At 36.1% G+C, this 15642-nt stretch overlaps 1 protein-coding gene and 1 long non-coding RNA gene across 4 annotated transcripts in view; one reads left to right on the top strand and one right to left on the bottom strand.

The window, feature by feature from the left end:
• LOC111469351 overlaps nt 1–13638 on the top strand; it is a 27395-nt gene extending 13757 nt beyond the window's left edge. Inside the window, exons 4-5 of the long non-coding RNA XR_002714855.1 lie at nt 1219–1224; nt 13513–13638. This is a non-coding gene — a long non-coding RNA (uncharacterized LOC111469351). The remainder of the gene's footprint in view (nt 1–1218; nt 1225–13512) is intronic.
• Nucleotides 12540–15642, bottom strand: LOC111469321 (splicing factor U2af small subunit B-like). 3 transcript variants are annotated; one of them, XM_023114558.1, is made up of 6 exons: nt 15210–15642; nt 14712–14798; nt 14528–14609; nt 14246–14372; nt 13678–14154; nt 12540–12895 (listed from the first exon to the last, which is right to left on the bottom strand). In XM_023114558.1, the coding sequence occupies exons 1-5, from the start codon at nt 15444–15446 to the stop codon at nt 13698–13700; spliced, it is 990 nt and encodes a 329-aa protein (XP_022970326.1). In that variant the 5' UTR covers nt 15447–15642; the 3' UTR covers nt 12540–12895; nt 13678–13697. The 3 variants fall into 3 exon arrangements, with proteins under 3 accessions (XP_022970326.1, XP_022970325.1, XP_022970323.1); XM_023114557.1 differs by lacking the exon at nt 12540–12895 and adding an exon at nt 12988–13095; XM_023114555.1 differs by lacking the exon at nt 12540–12895 and having other exon boundaries at nt 12988–14154.

Raw genomic sequence — 15642 nt, 5'->3', positions numbered from 1 at the left:
TCGTAGTCAAATAGAAGCTTCTTATGAAAATATAATGGGAATAGAAGTTCATGTAATTAGTAAAAACGCACTTGAACCAGCAACTCTATCAAAGGGAAAAAGATGTCCTACAAAGATAAAGACAATAGTTAGTGATAGACCGTCTAGAATAAACTTATTTCTAATGAATATGGACAACATAGGGAAGGAATCTGCATAATCGATTTCGTTTCTTTGTCCACTCATCAAAGAGGTTGTACCCGTGACTTTAGAGAATGAGAAGAAATGACCTACAATGCTGAAATTAGTATTATGGAAGTTTATTTAAGTATGAAATTATTTTAATTCATTTCATAGTTTTAATCAAATGCGTAATTTTGCTTTTAACCATTTGGAACTTTAGTCAAGTGATATGAATCCAGAGACATCAATCATACAATATACTTCAATGAAGATGTGAAGAAAATATTGTTGAAATCATCAAAAGATATTTCGATTCATGTTATAAATTTTGGGTGGATTACCATTTAGAGTAATTATATTTCATTAATGTATTTTAAGACTTTTAATTTACTTTAGGTTGCAATTACATAATGGTTAATTATGGTCATTAAGTATGAATGTTGCAACTCTTGGAATGCTTTAATAGTTTCATTTTGTGGCTATATAAAGTCATGTATGTTCTATTTGTAAGTAGACTTGGAAAATATAGTAAAAGAAGCATTTGTGCTCTTCTTTAGCTGATGGCTAAGTTTCTTTGCAATTCTATGTAGTTTAGGATGCATGTAGAATCATTCAAGCTCGACATGATCCATCTTGCTTGTGGAATGATTCGAATCTCAAGCAAGTGTTCTTGCCTTGAGATATTTGATCAACAAGAATCATTCAAGCTAGACGCGATCGATCTTGCTTGTGGAGTGATTTGAATCTCAAACAATGTTCTTGCATTGAGATATTTGATTAATAAGGTAATCTGAATCTTCCTCCTCTTGTAGTGATTTCTAAATATCATCAAGATACAATGTGAACAACAATTGACCGAAAAGGTTTATTTTTCAACAAATGGATAAACCATAAAGGGGTGAAAAACTCGTATGGTAAAACAAATTTGCAATGTCCCAACAAAAGATGCACTTCTACAACTTATGTCGGATAATTTGCAATCTGTAGATGACTAGATGGACTTTATCGATGAATAAACAAGTATAAACTCTATGGTAATGAATATTTATAAATCAGAAAAATGTACTATGATATTTTTAAGATTATTATATATTTTGATATAAATGTTGCATGTCTTTAGATTGAGTAGTTTAAAAGTGAAAAGTATAAAGCCATGAAAAAGAGATAACTCCCTCATACAAGCTTAAAAGTACTGTATTTGTAGGAGCGCATTGAACAAGCCGAAGTTGAGACAATAACTTCAACAAATAATGTTGTTGATGATGCCTTGAATAAAGTTATTGAGCCTAATCGTGAGCATCTAAGAAGACTATGATTATGAGTAACTCATTCTAAATTATCTCACATTAATTATTTTTTCGACTAAATTATTGATTGCATTATTATTGTCCAATTTTCATTTTCTTTTAGTAGAGCATAACAATCCTACTCAAATTAACTGCAAGTTATTAAGAGAGATTTTTGCAAAAGGACAATAGTTTTCTATGTCATATATGTATAATAGTTTCTAAATTTTATATATTAAAGATGACCAAATTGGTCTAGAACATATATTTTGATCGGTATAGTTTGTTAAAAAATCTGTTATTTTACAATTTTAAGTATTAACGTTGAGATGACCGAGTTAACGTAAAGCGCCAGATTAAGGTTCTAGTCCAAAAGAGTGTAGATTTAAATCTCAACTTTTATCATGAAAATAATTTTATTTTGAAGTTAAGATGACCGAGTTAGTCTAAGGCGCTAGATTAAGGTTTTGGTCCAAACTTAGGTTTTCTAACAAAACAAGACCGTGATAACGATATATATATATACTCCTTCCAAAAAATATTTTTAGCCAATATACTTCCAAAATATATATTCTCTCTTCTATTGTTTGTGTTCAGGAGACGAAATTCACCACGATCTGTGAAGATGAAAAGTTCAAAGATTAGAATTCAAAAGTTTAATGGATCCGATTTCGGTTTCTAAGAATCACGGTTCCAAATGAACCTATTACACGATTCAACACCAAGAGATTTAAAAATGTCAAGAACATGGTTCAAACCTACGCACTAAAGCCCAATAAATTTCAAGTTTGTGTCATTGGCCACTCAACCATATCAATTGTTGAAAAATTTTATTATTTTTAATTTTATAAATTATGTAATAGTCGAAGGGTCAAATTGACTCCGTCTTTTGTAGGCATTAAAGGGGATCGGGATTAAATCTCGGCCACAAACGTCTTTTGTCGAGAAACTATAAATACCCACAAATTGTCATGTAAAAATCAGATTCGTGGTTGAATGAAATTGAGACGTTTCCCTTTTGTCATTTATAAGTTTCAATCGATTCTTGGGTAGAATTGCATCCGAACCATTCAATCAAGATCAGGTTCGATTGTGGAGTGACTCAATTTAGAACAAGGTTCCAAATCTTTCTACTAGATGTTCAATCGTAAGAGGTAATCTAATTCTAACATTTTGATTCTCTGTAGATCTGAATTTTGTATAAGGGTTGGTAATTACTTTGATTCCAGGGACAAGAACTTCGAGTTAACTCATTCCTATTCTTCTATGTTTTCAAGAGACAAGAAGGAGCTAGTCAGGAATAGAATTCTATTCGAAACAGGTGCCGAGCCACACTATATTTAAACTATTTTAATGTTCTAAATGTCGAGAAACTATTTTAATAGATTTGTAAGTAAATTTTCTTTAGAAATATTTTGTCCTATTTTACATTCTCAATTTCTATTTTATTAATCGTGACTCGAAAAAATTGAGTGACCTTGTAAGTTTTTCCTGAAGAGTAGTTTAAGGACTCGTTAGAGAGTAATACATCTTAGCATTCACTATGGGCACGATTAAGAGTCTACAATTAGACTATTTGCGGAGGAGTCTGGTACTCACTCCATATGCTTCATGTTTTTAGATAACTAGGAATTACTCGAAGATAAGAGTAGATTTGAAGTAGCAGCCATAAATCAGCTACCACTACCTCCAAAATTGTTTGGTTGTTTTAAATGTTTTTTTCATTTTTCCCACGTTTTGTACCATGAACATATAAACTCTACTTAGTTTTTTTTATCTCACGAAATCATGTTTTTCACTTTTTTTAGTCATGATTCATGCTTTGAGAACGGTAAAAAGTCTAGTCGTGACTATTTATATATATATATATACACGCATGCATGCATGGATGTATGCATGCATGTACACAACCCACTTTCCTCATTTCATCCATTTCCTCCGCTTCCTTCCTCATTTCCAACCGTGTCAAACCAAGTATGGGTAGACACCAGTCAACATTGTGTTTGGCTTGTCCATCTTCTTGATGGTAGTGGCGTGGGCCATAGTTTGAACCTATTGTTGACCTCTTCGATCCCCTCTGGGCAAACCCTAGTGGTTCGTTGGCATCCTGCTTCTTATTTGGATACTCAACAATGAGGTGGTCGCTATAGTTGCACCAAAAACATGTATTTGTACTAGCTAGATCTGATCATTGTGCTTCCGATCACGTTTAAGATATAATGGTTTCTCTTGGTTCTGAGTAAGTGTATGGTCAGATGAAAGTCTCACATCTGTTAATTTAAGGAAGGATTGTGGATTTATAATCAATGAATACTATCTCCATTGGTACGAGGCCTTTTGGGGAAGCCCAAAGTAAAGCCATGAATACTGAACAGTGGACAATATCATACCATTATAGAGAGTCGTGTTCATCTAACCGTTAATTCTCCTTCTTCTAGATCCCTCTTCATGGTTGATGCTATTTGCATTCGTTTCACTAGTTTGGCCTATGCATAACGACCCTACTTTTGACAAAAGATCACACTGTTAGTACATGCATGCATGAAAGTTTTCTAAACATATTTAAACGTAAATAATTAAACCTTAAAATTTTCGGAATAATGTTTAAATGTTTAATTGGGATCTAAGCAAATTAACACTAAAACAATCGTAGATTGTTAACATCAAACTACGTTGTTACATGAAATCCACAGCATAAAGCGTTACCTATTAGAGACCTCTTGTTTTTACTTGAAAGATATTAAGGAAAAGATTAGTATTTTAAAAGCCTAGTAAGTAATGTCAAATGCAAGCACATGCAATACAGACTAATGGGACTTAGTACTCTACTGAGAATATATGAATTTACCGTTTTTCTCTATACACGGGCCACACACATGCATATAAGCCTATAAGGTGTGCAATGTAATCCTACTCTCTAGGCCTGAATATGAGCATGTACTCTCACATAGTTGAAACCATAAAAAAGGAAAGGGACACAACTAAAATAGTATTAATTTACACATCCTTACGAAGCATGATTGGAGGAGTACTTCATGACCAAATTATCACACCACACACATGAAGTTTCACAATGAAAACCTATCATTCGGTGGTGGTATGGTACAACAACAAACATATTCATGCATAGTGTCACAACTTCATTGGGAGAAAGTAGATTGTGACCCCACACACATGAGAGACAAGGGGCGACCCTTAAGTGGTGTCCATCCGGCTATATTAGAGCCAAGATTGAGAAGTACCATGATGTGACCGAGATACATCATCCGAAACACCAAGAGTGTCCAATGAAGCTAATTCAAGGCATACGCAAGGTTCGAGAGAACGAGGCGACGCAAGTGTCAAAGATAAGCTCAAAGAGAGTTGGGTAGGGCCCCAGGCTATAACCACAGAAGTCGGAGTTTCGATATGAGTTTCGGTGTGCAGCTCGGAATTAAGTCTGTCAATATGGAAGATGAAAGCTCACCAGATTTGGTGTCAAACAGATACTCGACGAACTATGTACGAAGCCATATGTTCACTCTTCAAAATGATGTCTACTCAAGACGGATAGGGAATGCCTCAAAATGTACTACAGGTGATATGAACCACGACCAAGAAATTTTCATACCTCAAGGTCCAATTATAAGGACGAGAGCCAAGAAGCTACAACAAACTTTGTACACTTATATTCAAGCTATGGTGAACTTGTCAAAGATAATTCTAGAAGACATTGAAGACTTCCCTTGTATGTTGTGCAAAGTTGAGTTTCACGAAAAAGATGCATTAAATGCATTTAATGAACTCAGTTGAATTTATGAAACTAGTAAGTATGGTTAATAAGCACATTTCATTTATTGCATTATTTAATTATAATTTAAATATCTGTTTGTCATATTTAAGCTAGTTTTTAATATAGGATTTAAGATTATATGGTAATCCACGTAAGTTACCATATTAGTCATTAACTAACTATTTTAATAGGAAGGTTATGGGTATTTCTCATTAACTAGCCAATTTAATATGGAGGTTATGTGTCACATGGGTTAAGGTTTTAAAGGCTACATAAAGTCTTCCTTTCTTTGATGGGAGACATCAAATTTTGGAAATAAAATAATAGAATTTCTATTTTAGGTTTGTTGAGGGCTAAGTTTTTATTTTACAAATTTTGGTATTCAGAAATTGCATGCTATGCTACCGTCATTCAAGTGGTATTGATCAAACCTCTTATGGAGTGAGTTTAGAAATGAGTTTTCTTTACTATTGATCTTGATCATCAAGGTAATCCGTTCCAAACTTTTCCTTGGGTTGATTCCATATTAACCGGGGGAGGCATGGTGTCAGCTCTCCACCACCCTTAGGCCTTATGTCCTAAGCGAGCTACCTTGTGGCACCTGCGTGTGTCACAATGATGGCAAGCGTTTCGAAACGAATGTCTCAAGCGACTTCCTTTGAAATAGATTTTTCAAGGACAATACCAAACAGCAAGTGTGTCGGTATTGCGCCCCAACCCATGTACCAAAGGTTGGATTATCCACTAGCTATCCTGAACGTATGCCATAAATTGTTTAGCATGGACATAGAAGAGTCAGATGCTTGAGAGAACCCAAGTGTATGGATGTTTGGGATAGCTCGATGAGATGTCGACACATGGATCAGTTCCCAATAGATGTGTCTAAGCAAGCCAAGTTGACCGACGTGTCCCGAGGCATGGGATGACATCACGATGAATGGATCGTGTTGTTGAGAACCGAGATGACAATGAGATGCAACATTGTATCGCAATGATTGAACATGACGCAAGAACGACGATTGTGGCCGAACAAGCTTAGATTTCGCACAAGCAATATTTGGTAGGTGAAGACAAATCTCATCTAAGGTCGATGAAGTATAAAGTTAGGCTAAAAATGTGAATGGCACTTAGGTTCCCTCGTAAAGCTTACCATGAATGTGTGAAGATCATAACATTGTACGATTAAAGGAGTACGACTGTGACACATAGTATGATGCTAATATCTCATGATACTTTCAACCATATATATATATGATCATACATGCATGTTGTTAAAATGTCATCACTAGCCCAATAGGGTTAAGCCCAACCATTTTATGAGTAATTATATTTATGATTTAGAATTTTAGAAATAAATTTAGGAAAATGATTTAGGAATTTTAGGAATAAATTTAGGAAAATGATTTAGGTATTTTAGGAGAAAGGTTGAGAAATTTTAGGAATAGATTGACTATCCTCTATATATACCCCTCCATCCTACTTAGTTCATCATCCCAAGAAATCCCAAGAAATCCCAAGAAATTACAAGCAATACAAAGGAGTAGTTTCTACCGAGTGTCTTGTAAATCTCTTCTCGATTGTTCTTAATAAAGTGTGCGAGTGTAATCTCTTCTCGATTGTTCTTAATAAAGTGTGCGAGTGTTTCTCACAGAGAGTTGTGTTCAACAATCTAGTATCAGAGCGAGGTTAGTGTAAGTTGTCTATCTCTTGGAATTCTTAGTATGCTCTGTGGTTGCAGCTCAGTCTAATCTTCCACATCAGAAACGATTTCGTGAGATTAGTAGTGAGTGAGTTTCTTTTGTGTCGTGAGTAGTCTGTGACTCTGCAAGTCTTGTGTCGAAAGAGCTTGTTTGGTATTACTGAGGTATAGCCAACACGATGGGTGATTTCCAAATCGTTGGAGGAATCAAGAAACTCAACATCAACAACTACAACACGTGGGCAACATGCATGATGTCCTATTTACAAGGACATGATCTTTGGGAGATCGTTGACGGGTGCGAAACTACACCGCCAGAGGATGATTCTAACGGCGTCTTGCGCAAATGAAGAATCAAAGCAGGCAAAGCAATGTTTGCCTTGAAGACCACAATCGAAGAAGGGATGTTAGAGCATATTTGGGATAACAAGACACCGAAAGAAGCATGGGACACGTTCGTAATGTTGTTCTCAAAGAAGAACGATGTGAGAATACAACTTCTGGAGAACAAGTTGTTGTCAATTTCACAACGTGATATGACAATTATTCAGTATTTCCACAAGGTCAAGTCGATCTGTCGAGAGATTACTGAACTAGACCCGAAGTCCGCCATTGTAGAATCTCGAATGAAGAGGATTATAATCCATGGATTGCGACCAGAATATAGAAGCTTTATTATTGCTGTACAAGGATGACCCACTCAACCCTCACTTGTAGAGTTCAAAAATTTGTTAGCCAGCCAAGAAGCCATGGCTAAACAAATAGGAGGCATCACATTGAAGGGCGAAGAAGAAACACTCTACACAAATGAAAGTCGGAGCAATAATAGGTCGTCTACCAAACGTTGATACAATGGTGACAAAAGAAGAAGTCACCAAAGAACTGCACAACCAAAAAGAGCTCAGAAGAACGATTACAATAACTCTAAGGGGAAGAGATTTGAAGACATCTGCTACAATTGCGGGAAGAAGAGCCACATGTCTAAAGATTGTTGGTCCAAGAAAAATCTGTCGAAAGCAATGTGGCATCCTCCAACATGGAGTTGGAGAAGGAATGGGAAGCATAGGTATTGTATGCTATAGAAGAAGATGAGCTAGCACTCATGGTAATGATGGGAGACCATATCGATTATGAGAATGATTGGATCATTGATTCAGGATACTCAAACCACATGATTGACGATCAAAGTGGTGCAATGGAAGAGGGGTGGCCCTTAGAGAAGGAAGTATTACCAGGCCTTGAGCAAATCGAAGAAATTCTTCTAACAGGAGAGCAAACTGAAGCGATTCTTCCACAGAAGACGGGGGAGCAAACTGTACACAATTGCTTCAGTGCTGATGTGCCTGAAGACTCAAGTGACACTAGTGTTGGTGAGCAAGAAGTGACTCAACCAAACGAACCTAGTGAGAAACAAAGGACACCTCAACAAGTAAGACAGTTAGAAAAAATCCAAAAGCCAAGTCTAGAGTATGCCAACGAAACTGCAGTAGAAGACGAAGTTAATGAGCCGAAGACATATGAAGAAGCATCACAAAACTCAACTTGACAGAAAACGATGGAGGAAGAAATTATAGCCCTAGAACAAAATCAAACTTGGGAATCAGTTTCAAGACCAAGCAATACCAAACTCATCTCTTGCAAGTGTGCTTACGAAATAACGTGTCTCTCGAATGGAACAATCGAAAGATACAAGACTCAACCTATAGCTCGAGGGTTCTCTCAAGAATATAGACTAGACTATGATGAAACGTTTAGTCCAGTGGCAAAGATTATTATCATACAAGTTCCTCCAGTACTTGCGGTAAATAAAGATTGAAAACTATGGCAGATGGATATGAATAATGTCTTCTTGCATGGAGAGTTGGACCGGGAGATCTACATGAACCAACCAAATGTATTTGAGAATGAAGTTGGAGTCATTAGTCAATACATGCGAAGTCTGAAGAAGCTTCCTTTGGATGCGGCTCAATGGACCTTGAGATATGTCAAACAATATCACAATACTCGAAGGTCAAGTATTGGGTATGTATTCAAGCTCAATTCGAAAACAATCTTTTGGTATAGAAAAAGACAACCAACAGTATCATGTCTATTAGAGAAACAGAGTACAAAGCAGCTACTAGAGCAACTCAGGAAAGTATATTGCTGAAACTCTTGATGAAAGATTGGCACCAGAAAATTGACTATCCAATACCACTTCATTGCAACAATCAATCTGCGATTCGTCTAGCAGAAAATTCGATGTTTCATGCTAGAACAAAGCATGTGGAGGTACACTACCATTTCATTAAAGAGAGTCTTGAAAGAAGAAATCGAGATGCAGCATATCAAGACAGATGATCAAATGGCATACTTGTTTACAAAAGGATTGAATACTGGCAAACATGAGAGTTTTCGCTGTCAACTCAACATGGTGCAACGAATGAGGGCTAGTGTTGAGGGGGAGTGTTAAAATGTCATCACTAGCCCAATAGAATTAAGCCCAACCATGGTATGAATAATTATATTTATGATTTAGGATTTTAGAAATAAATTTAGGAAAATGATTTAGGAATTTTAGGAGAAAGGTTGAGAAATTTTAGGAATAGATTAACTAGCTTAGTATAAATACACCTCCATCCTACTTAGTTCATCATCCCAAGAAATTACAAACAATACAAAGGAAAAGGAGTAGTTTCTACCGAGTATCTTGTAAATCTCTTCTCGATTGTTCTTAATAAAGTGTGTGAGTGTTTCCCACAAAGAAATGTGTTCAACACATGTTATTCTCTATTTCATGTAACCCATGCCTTACATAAAACAGTCAATATCATGACTAATCATATATCAACATTCATTCATCACATAATCATTCATTTCATAGTTCTTAATTTAAAACATTATTGTACATGTGATTCATCCATCAAGTAATTCATTCAACCCATCGACATTCAATAATAAGCTTAATCTAATAGTTTTATGCTCTCGTTTGCTGATTGTTACCTAGGTTAAACCCAAACTAAGTTGATTAAAGCATAAGGTAAATTTTTGCAATGCGACTGGGCTAAATCAATGGGGTAAAAAGACAACAAAATTTTCGCGAAATAAAACAAAGAGAATTTAAAATATAATATACCATATAGTTATATTATATCAAAATAGAGTTCATACATAAGTAGTTAAAATACAAAATAAGGAACGGACACAAAATATTTAACAACAAAAGGAGTTGAGGACGACGATTGAGGCTTGTCTATGGCACCTGATCTAGAGTTCGCTCCCAACCTCAACCAACTCCTTGTATCCTGGGTTTCATGCATTCCCTACAATACAGCCTAAAAACTCATGCTCAAAGCTTCATGCATTTCAAGTGGCATACTCTGAATACCTACACTCAAGGCTTCTTACGTTCTAAGCAGCGTAGTTTGAAAACTTACATCCAAGGCTTCTTACGTTCCAAGCAGCGTAGTATGAACCCGCATCCAAGATTTCATGCCTTTCTTGAGAAATGACCTGAATATCTATGCTCAAAGCTTCATACGTTCCAAGTGGCATAGTCTGAATAACTACACTTAAGGTTTCATACGTTCTAAGCAGCGTAGTCTTAAACCTACATCTAAGGATTCTTACGTTCCAAGCGATGTAGTCTGAACCCGCATCCAGGGTTTCATATGTTCCCTGCGATACGGTCTGAAAACCTATACCCAAGGTTTCATACGTTCCAAACGGCATAGTCCGAATAACTATGCTCAAGGTTTCTTACCTTCCAAGCAGCGTAGTCTGAAAACCTACATCCAATCTTCTTATGTTCCAAGTGATGTAGTTTGAGTCATGAACATAATGTACCGTGGGAGGTCTAAGAGTTTCTTGAGTTTCTAGGTCTGAGGACCTTGGTCCCTTATCCTTGAGTGATTCCTAGCATTCTTTTATCTTAATATATGTCGTGCTTGTGTGCTATTTTCTTAGTTCTCAATCTTAAAACATTCTATAAATTTATAAAGTACTTGAAGCATAAGTCGTATCTTGAGCCTCACGTAACTTACAGTAACATGCCTGAGTCATTTTAAGTGTTTAGATTTCAAACTTGTCTGATCAACTTAAATCTTTATTAAACTTTATGTCCTTGAGAATAGGCAAAAGTAGTAAGTCATTTTGGAGGATGTTTAGTCTTGAGGTAACTTAAAAGTCCTATGAGCATTTTGGTTCTTTTACTCTCTAATTCTTGGTTTTGACTCTTATTAAGGATATTTAGTAATAAATTATAGTTTACTATATATATTATATTTAATATTTTATTATAAGGCAAATATCTAATATTTGCCTTATTATCACAGTATCTTTCCATTTATTGTTATTTCCATTTATTACTATTTTCATATCCTTGTAATTTATTTGATTATAAATAAGATAACTTTCACACCATTTAGGTGTGGTGGATTAATCAAACATTCACAACTCTAAATGCATTTCAATAAATTCTCAACTTTACCAACTCCTCAATCATCATAAGATAAGGCCTATCACAAAGTTTTATAGAAAGATAAGTTACCTTAGAGTCATTGGGGTCATTTTACACCGTTACTTCTTAACTTTGTCTAATGACCACTAAACTTTATATATAATCTTACCATGTCATAATATACTCAAAATTAAAACCTCAAGGTAGCAAAGTATATTTAGTAGGTCATTTTAACTTTACTAAGTTTCCGGTGTTTTTCCATAATATTTCCTTAATACTTGGTTTAAGGTGCATACTAAAATCATTCCTCAAAATATTTATTAAGAAAAGTTCAAGGTGGCTACTTACCTCAATGTTGAGGTTCGGGTTCGCGGTTCTAAAGCTTCCGGTATCCAAATTGCTTCAAATATTCTTTATTAGATTATCTTTGAGTCTAGTTTCAAAATCCATAAAAATTTGAGAAAAATTGGGGAAGATCAAATTTTGGGTTGATAGTTTAACCGGTCACGTCATCATCTTCTTCCTTCCAGAAGAAGATGCCCGTGGGCGTTTGCATCACTACCTGAAAACGTGCCTCTTAGCTCTGTTTAAAGCATTTATCCCCTCAATTTCTTCATAAAACTTAAAGATGGTGTAACAAGGAAGAGCTAGAGATTGATTTTATATCTTGTCATAGATCGTATCTCGAGTTATAACCTTCCAAAGTAAACATGTTTTTATTGGTGGGAACGTTTTAGACCTTATCAATCTCCAATTGCTTCATGAAACTTAGTTGAAAAAAGTGGCATTTTCATAATTCGAGAAACTTCAAAACATTTTTGTAAATTACCACTTTTTGTTATTTTATTATTATTTTTCTGAAAAATATAATCTATTTATAATAACTATGATTATTTATTAAGGTATTGAAATGACTTAATTCTAATAAAAGAATGACCTTACGTCAAAAACCCAACCCAAAACTAATCCTTTTCTTTTTCTTTTTTTTCTATTTTTACCTTTTGAACTATAGATTCTAGTTACCCACAATCTATTTATGCATAAGAACTCTCCACGCCACTCATTTAACAACATTTGTGCGTGGATATATATATATAAACCTTCAAATTTGACTTCTTAATAGGAGTTCCCATAATTTAGCGATGCCACTACTAAAAAATTATACAGTGAGCTGTTGAGAGGTAGCAGGCAACCAAAATGGTGTCTATAGAAACATGAAATATCTTAAGGCTATCCATTTCGACACAAACATCGTTTCACCGTCACCGTGGTTCACCATAACGTTCTTTTCGTCATAATATGGGACTTCGACACACAACGATCTTTCAAATATAGCAACAAAAGGCACGCACACCCCATGTTTTTTCCCCTTCTAACAGGAATATATGGAACAAATACAAAATGATATTTCAGCATCATCCCTAACCTGCAACGCCACAACATCAATGCTTGCCCTGCGCCTCCTCCCACATGCTCTCCTAAGCCACTACCTGCAGATCCTGTAAAGCCAATCATCCTACACAGTGGACCATATTAACCTGTACAGAAATTTCATGGTCACATCTTAGCTTGGCAACCTTAGAAGCAGGGAAACCTGAGCCTGCCAAACTTAGATAATCATCAGTTCACATTTTTTTTTTTTTAATATCAACAGAAAGGTAACGCAAAGGGAAAAGAAACCGTAATATGATAACGTGATCGTTCACAAGTCCTCATGAGCAGCAGTCTTAATCCCTGACTGTAACATCATTATACATATTTGCTATCAAATAAAAGATATTAGAAGAATGCATACGTGCAATTGATGCATGGTAACAAGAAGAAATCACTGCCAAGAAAAAGTGTGACAAAAAATTGGCTTTAAATTTTTTCTGTAGTTATAATGCCTTTCTAGATCGACTCCAATAGCTTAACTGTAGAACCTTCTGGTAAGCTAGATGGTTTCCTTCTACACATTGTCAACTGACCACACATCAAAGGGTAAAAAAATCACATCAAATAGGGGATAAGAACACACTCAAGTATCATGGTCTTGTTAGCACCAATTCGTGTGTTCTATCTTGTCAGTGGTTCTCCCTTTCATCTCTTTTTCTAATTTTTTTTTTTTTTTTTAAATTCTCTAAGCTGGACATGTACCTGAACAATCCACTTTAAGAAAACTTGCTGTTATCCACTCTAAGAGCCAAAGAAAAGATCACAGAGAGGTTATGGAAATCAGATCACTAGATACCAGCAGACCACTGACGAATTGGGATAAGAGTACTAAGGAAATTTTAATAAACGAATGCAAAACCTCAAGCAGAAACTTCGGTAGTAGTACCTAAGTTTAGGTAAAACAGATCAGTAACCATAGCCTTGCTCAGGAGGCTGCTGCTGCTGCTGCTGCTGCTGCTTATAGCCACAGGTCTGATTTTCATACTGTACATCACCATTGTAACTTTTTTCATGGCTATGTTCGTTGCCATCAGAATTAGCATTATTATAATTTTCTTGCTCTTTTTCTCTGTTCCACTGCTCAATTTTAGCACGCCTCTCTTCACTCTCTTCTCTGACTGGACTTCGATTTTTCCTTCCTCGTGGGCTACGGCTTCTGCTTCCTCTATGACCAGGGCTTGTACTCCTATGCCTCCTATTTCGACTATCATGATAAGCATCTCTCTCATCATACCTCCGACTATGACCATGCCGACCATAATGGCGTTCTTCATAACTCCGATGCCTATAGGGGCTGCGGCTTCTACTCCTACTGTGACCCCGCCTTCGATGATAACTTGCAAACAGTTCATGCCTCAGCTCTCTGCAAGACAGGAAAAGATCATGGCTATCAAATGAAGTACACATAGCTTGCATCTTAGAGGGAAAAAATGGAGGTGGTGAAGAAAATATACCGACTGATCCTCTTCAAATGCATGAAATTGCAATATCCACCACGATTACACATGTTCTCTTCATATTGCCTACATGTAGCTTCTCTAAAGTCTGTAACTGGAGAGAAATCAACAATGATCGGACGTCCTGGAGAGAAATAGTTTTCCATTATGTTACACATTCAATTTTAAGATCAAAAGCTGAATACAAATAGTATAAACACAATGAAAAAACATAAAACCAAGAATGACAAAAGAGAGAAATAATGGAAATGGGAGCAGGGGCAGGAAACTCCAACTAACCAGCATAGAATCTTCCACTAAGATTCCGAAGAGCATTTGCAGCTTGTTCCTCCTCTTGAAATTGAACATAAACATTGCCCACCTAATCAAATGCATCAGATAACTACTCATTAGCTATTCTACAATGAAAGGCTGATTGGAAAATCAGTTTCCTTCAAACAATGGGCTAAGATGAAAGTATTACCATATGGTCAGCTAGATTGTCACAAACATTCAAACTTTCAATCTCCCCGTACTTGTTCAGTTCCTGAAATAGGTCCTCATAGAACTCCTGGAATATGCACAGATCAACAATTAAACTACAATTCTTCTAAGCGCAACAAGAAACAACCAACCCAACGTGATTATTCAAAATAACAGAATTTACAAACCACACCAAGAGCATAAAGAATGAAATTAAGACACAAAAAATCAACAAACAATATCTTACTCTATCGAAGATAGCACGGTCGTTTGAAAATCAACCAAACTAAACCATCTCTAAGATAACAGCAAGATTATGATAAAACAATCAGATAATAACAATCCAACCTCATAAAAGTCGGAATTCAACCCCCCAACCACCCCCCAAAAAATGTTCATAATTCATGATAAAAATGCGTAGTAGCGAAATATGCTAGAAGATTGAAAAGATCAACATATGCACTAGCAAGCAAACACGGGAATCAAAAACAAGCTCTACCTCAAAATGGTCCTGGATCTTGCGAGGGTCAATCGGATTCCCCTGCGCGTCGACACCAGGGGTAATCATGTCGGGTCTCTGATACATATTAGAAAGCAAAAGCGTGGGGCTTATACTAGGCTTCGTATGCAACCGTGAACACCTATCACCATGTCGGCAGGCCCCGATCTTGAAGTAGAAGGGACAGTTAACCCTATCCTTCTCCGTCCCGAATATGGAAGCCAAATGCTCCGCCATTACGCCTCACGGATCTCAGTAACACCAATGATTGTTCGTTCGAATTCTTCCCCGTCTCTCTCAGACACCGAATGAGAAATCGCAGATCCCCACAAATTTGGAAAATCAAACTGGCAAGGGTTGAGGATGAGTGAGAGAGAGGAAAAAATGTGGCGTTTCGATGAGGAAAAAACTGAATTTAGCGAGAAGAAGGGGT

Source organism: Cucurbita maxima, unplaced genomic scaffold, assembly GCF_002738345.1.
Source record: "Cucurbita maxima cultivar Rimu unplaced genomic scaffold, Cmax_1.0 Cma_Scf00039, whole genome shotgun sequence".
NCBI lineage: Eukaryota > Viridiplantae > Streptophyta > Magnoliopsida > Cucurbitales > Cucurbitaceae > Cucurbita > Cucurbita maxima.
The sequence above is the reverse complement of the archived record's forward strand: the minus strand, read 5'-3'. Positions and strand labels throughout refer to the sequence as shown.

Excerpts from the sequence above, each read along its gene's own strand:
- LOC111469321 (XM_023114558.1), bottom strand. The coding sequence starts at position 15,446 with ATGGCGGAGCATTTGGCTTCCATATTCGGGACGGAGAAGGATAGGGTT. Across the intron at positions 14,373-14,527 it reads TAGTGGAAGATTCTATGCTG|GACGTCCGATCATTGTTGAT; the intron begins GTTAGTTGGAGT and ends ATTTCTCTCCAG. Across the intron at positions 14,155-14,245 it reads CATTTGAAGAGGATCAGTCG|AGAGCTGAGGCATGAACTGT; the intron begins GTATATTTTCTT and ends CCTGTCTTGCAG.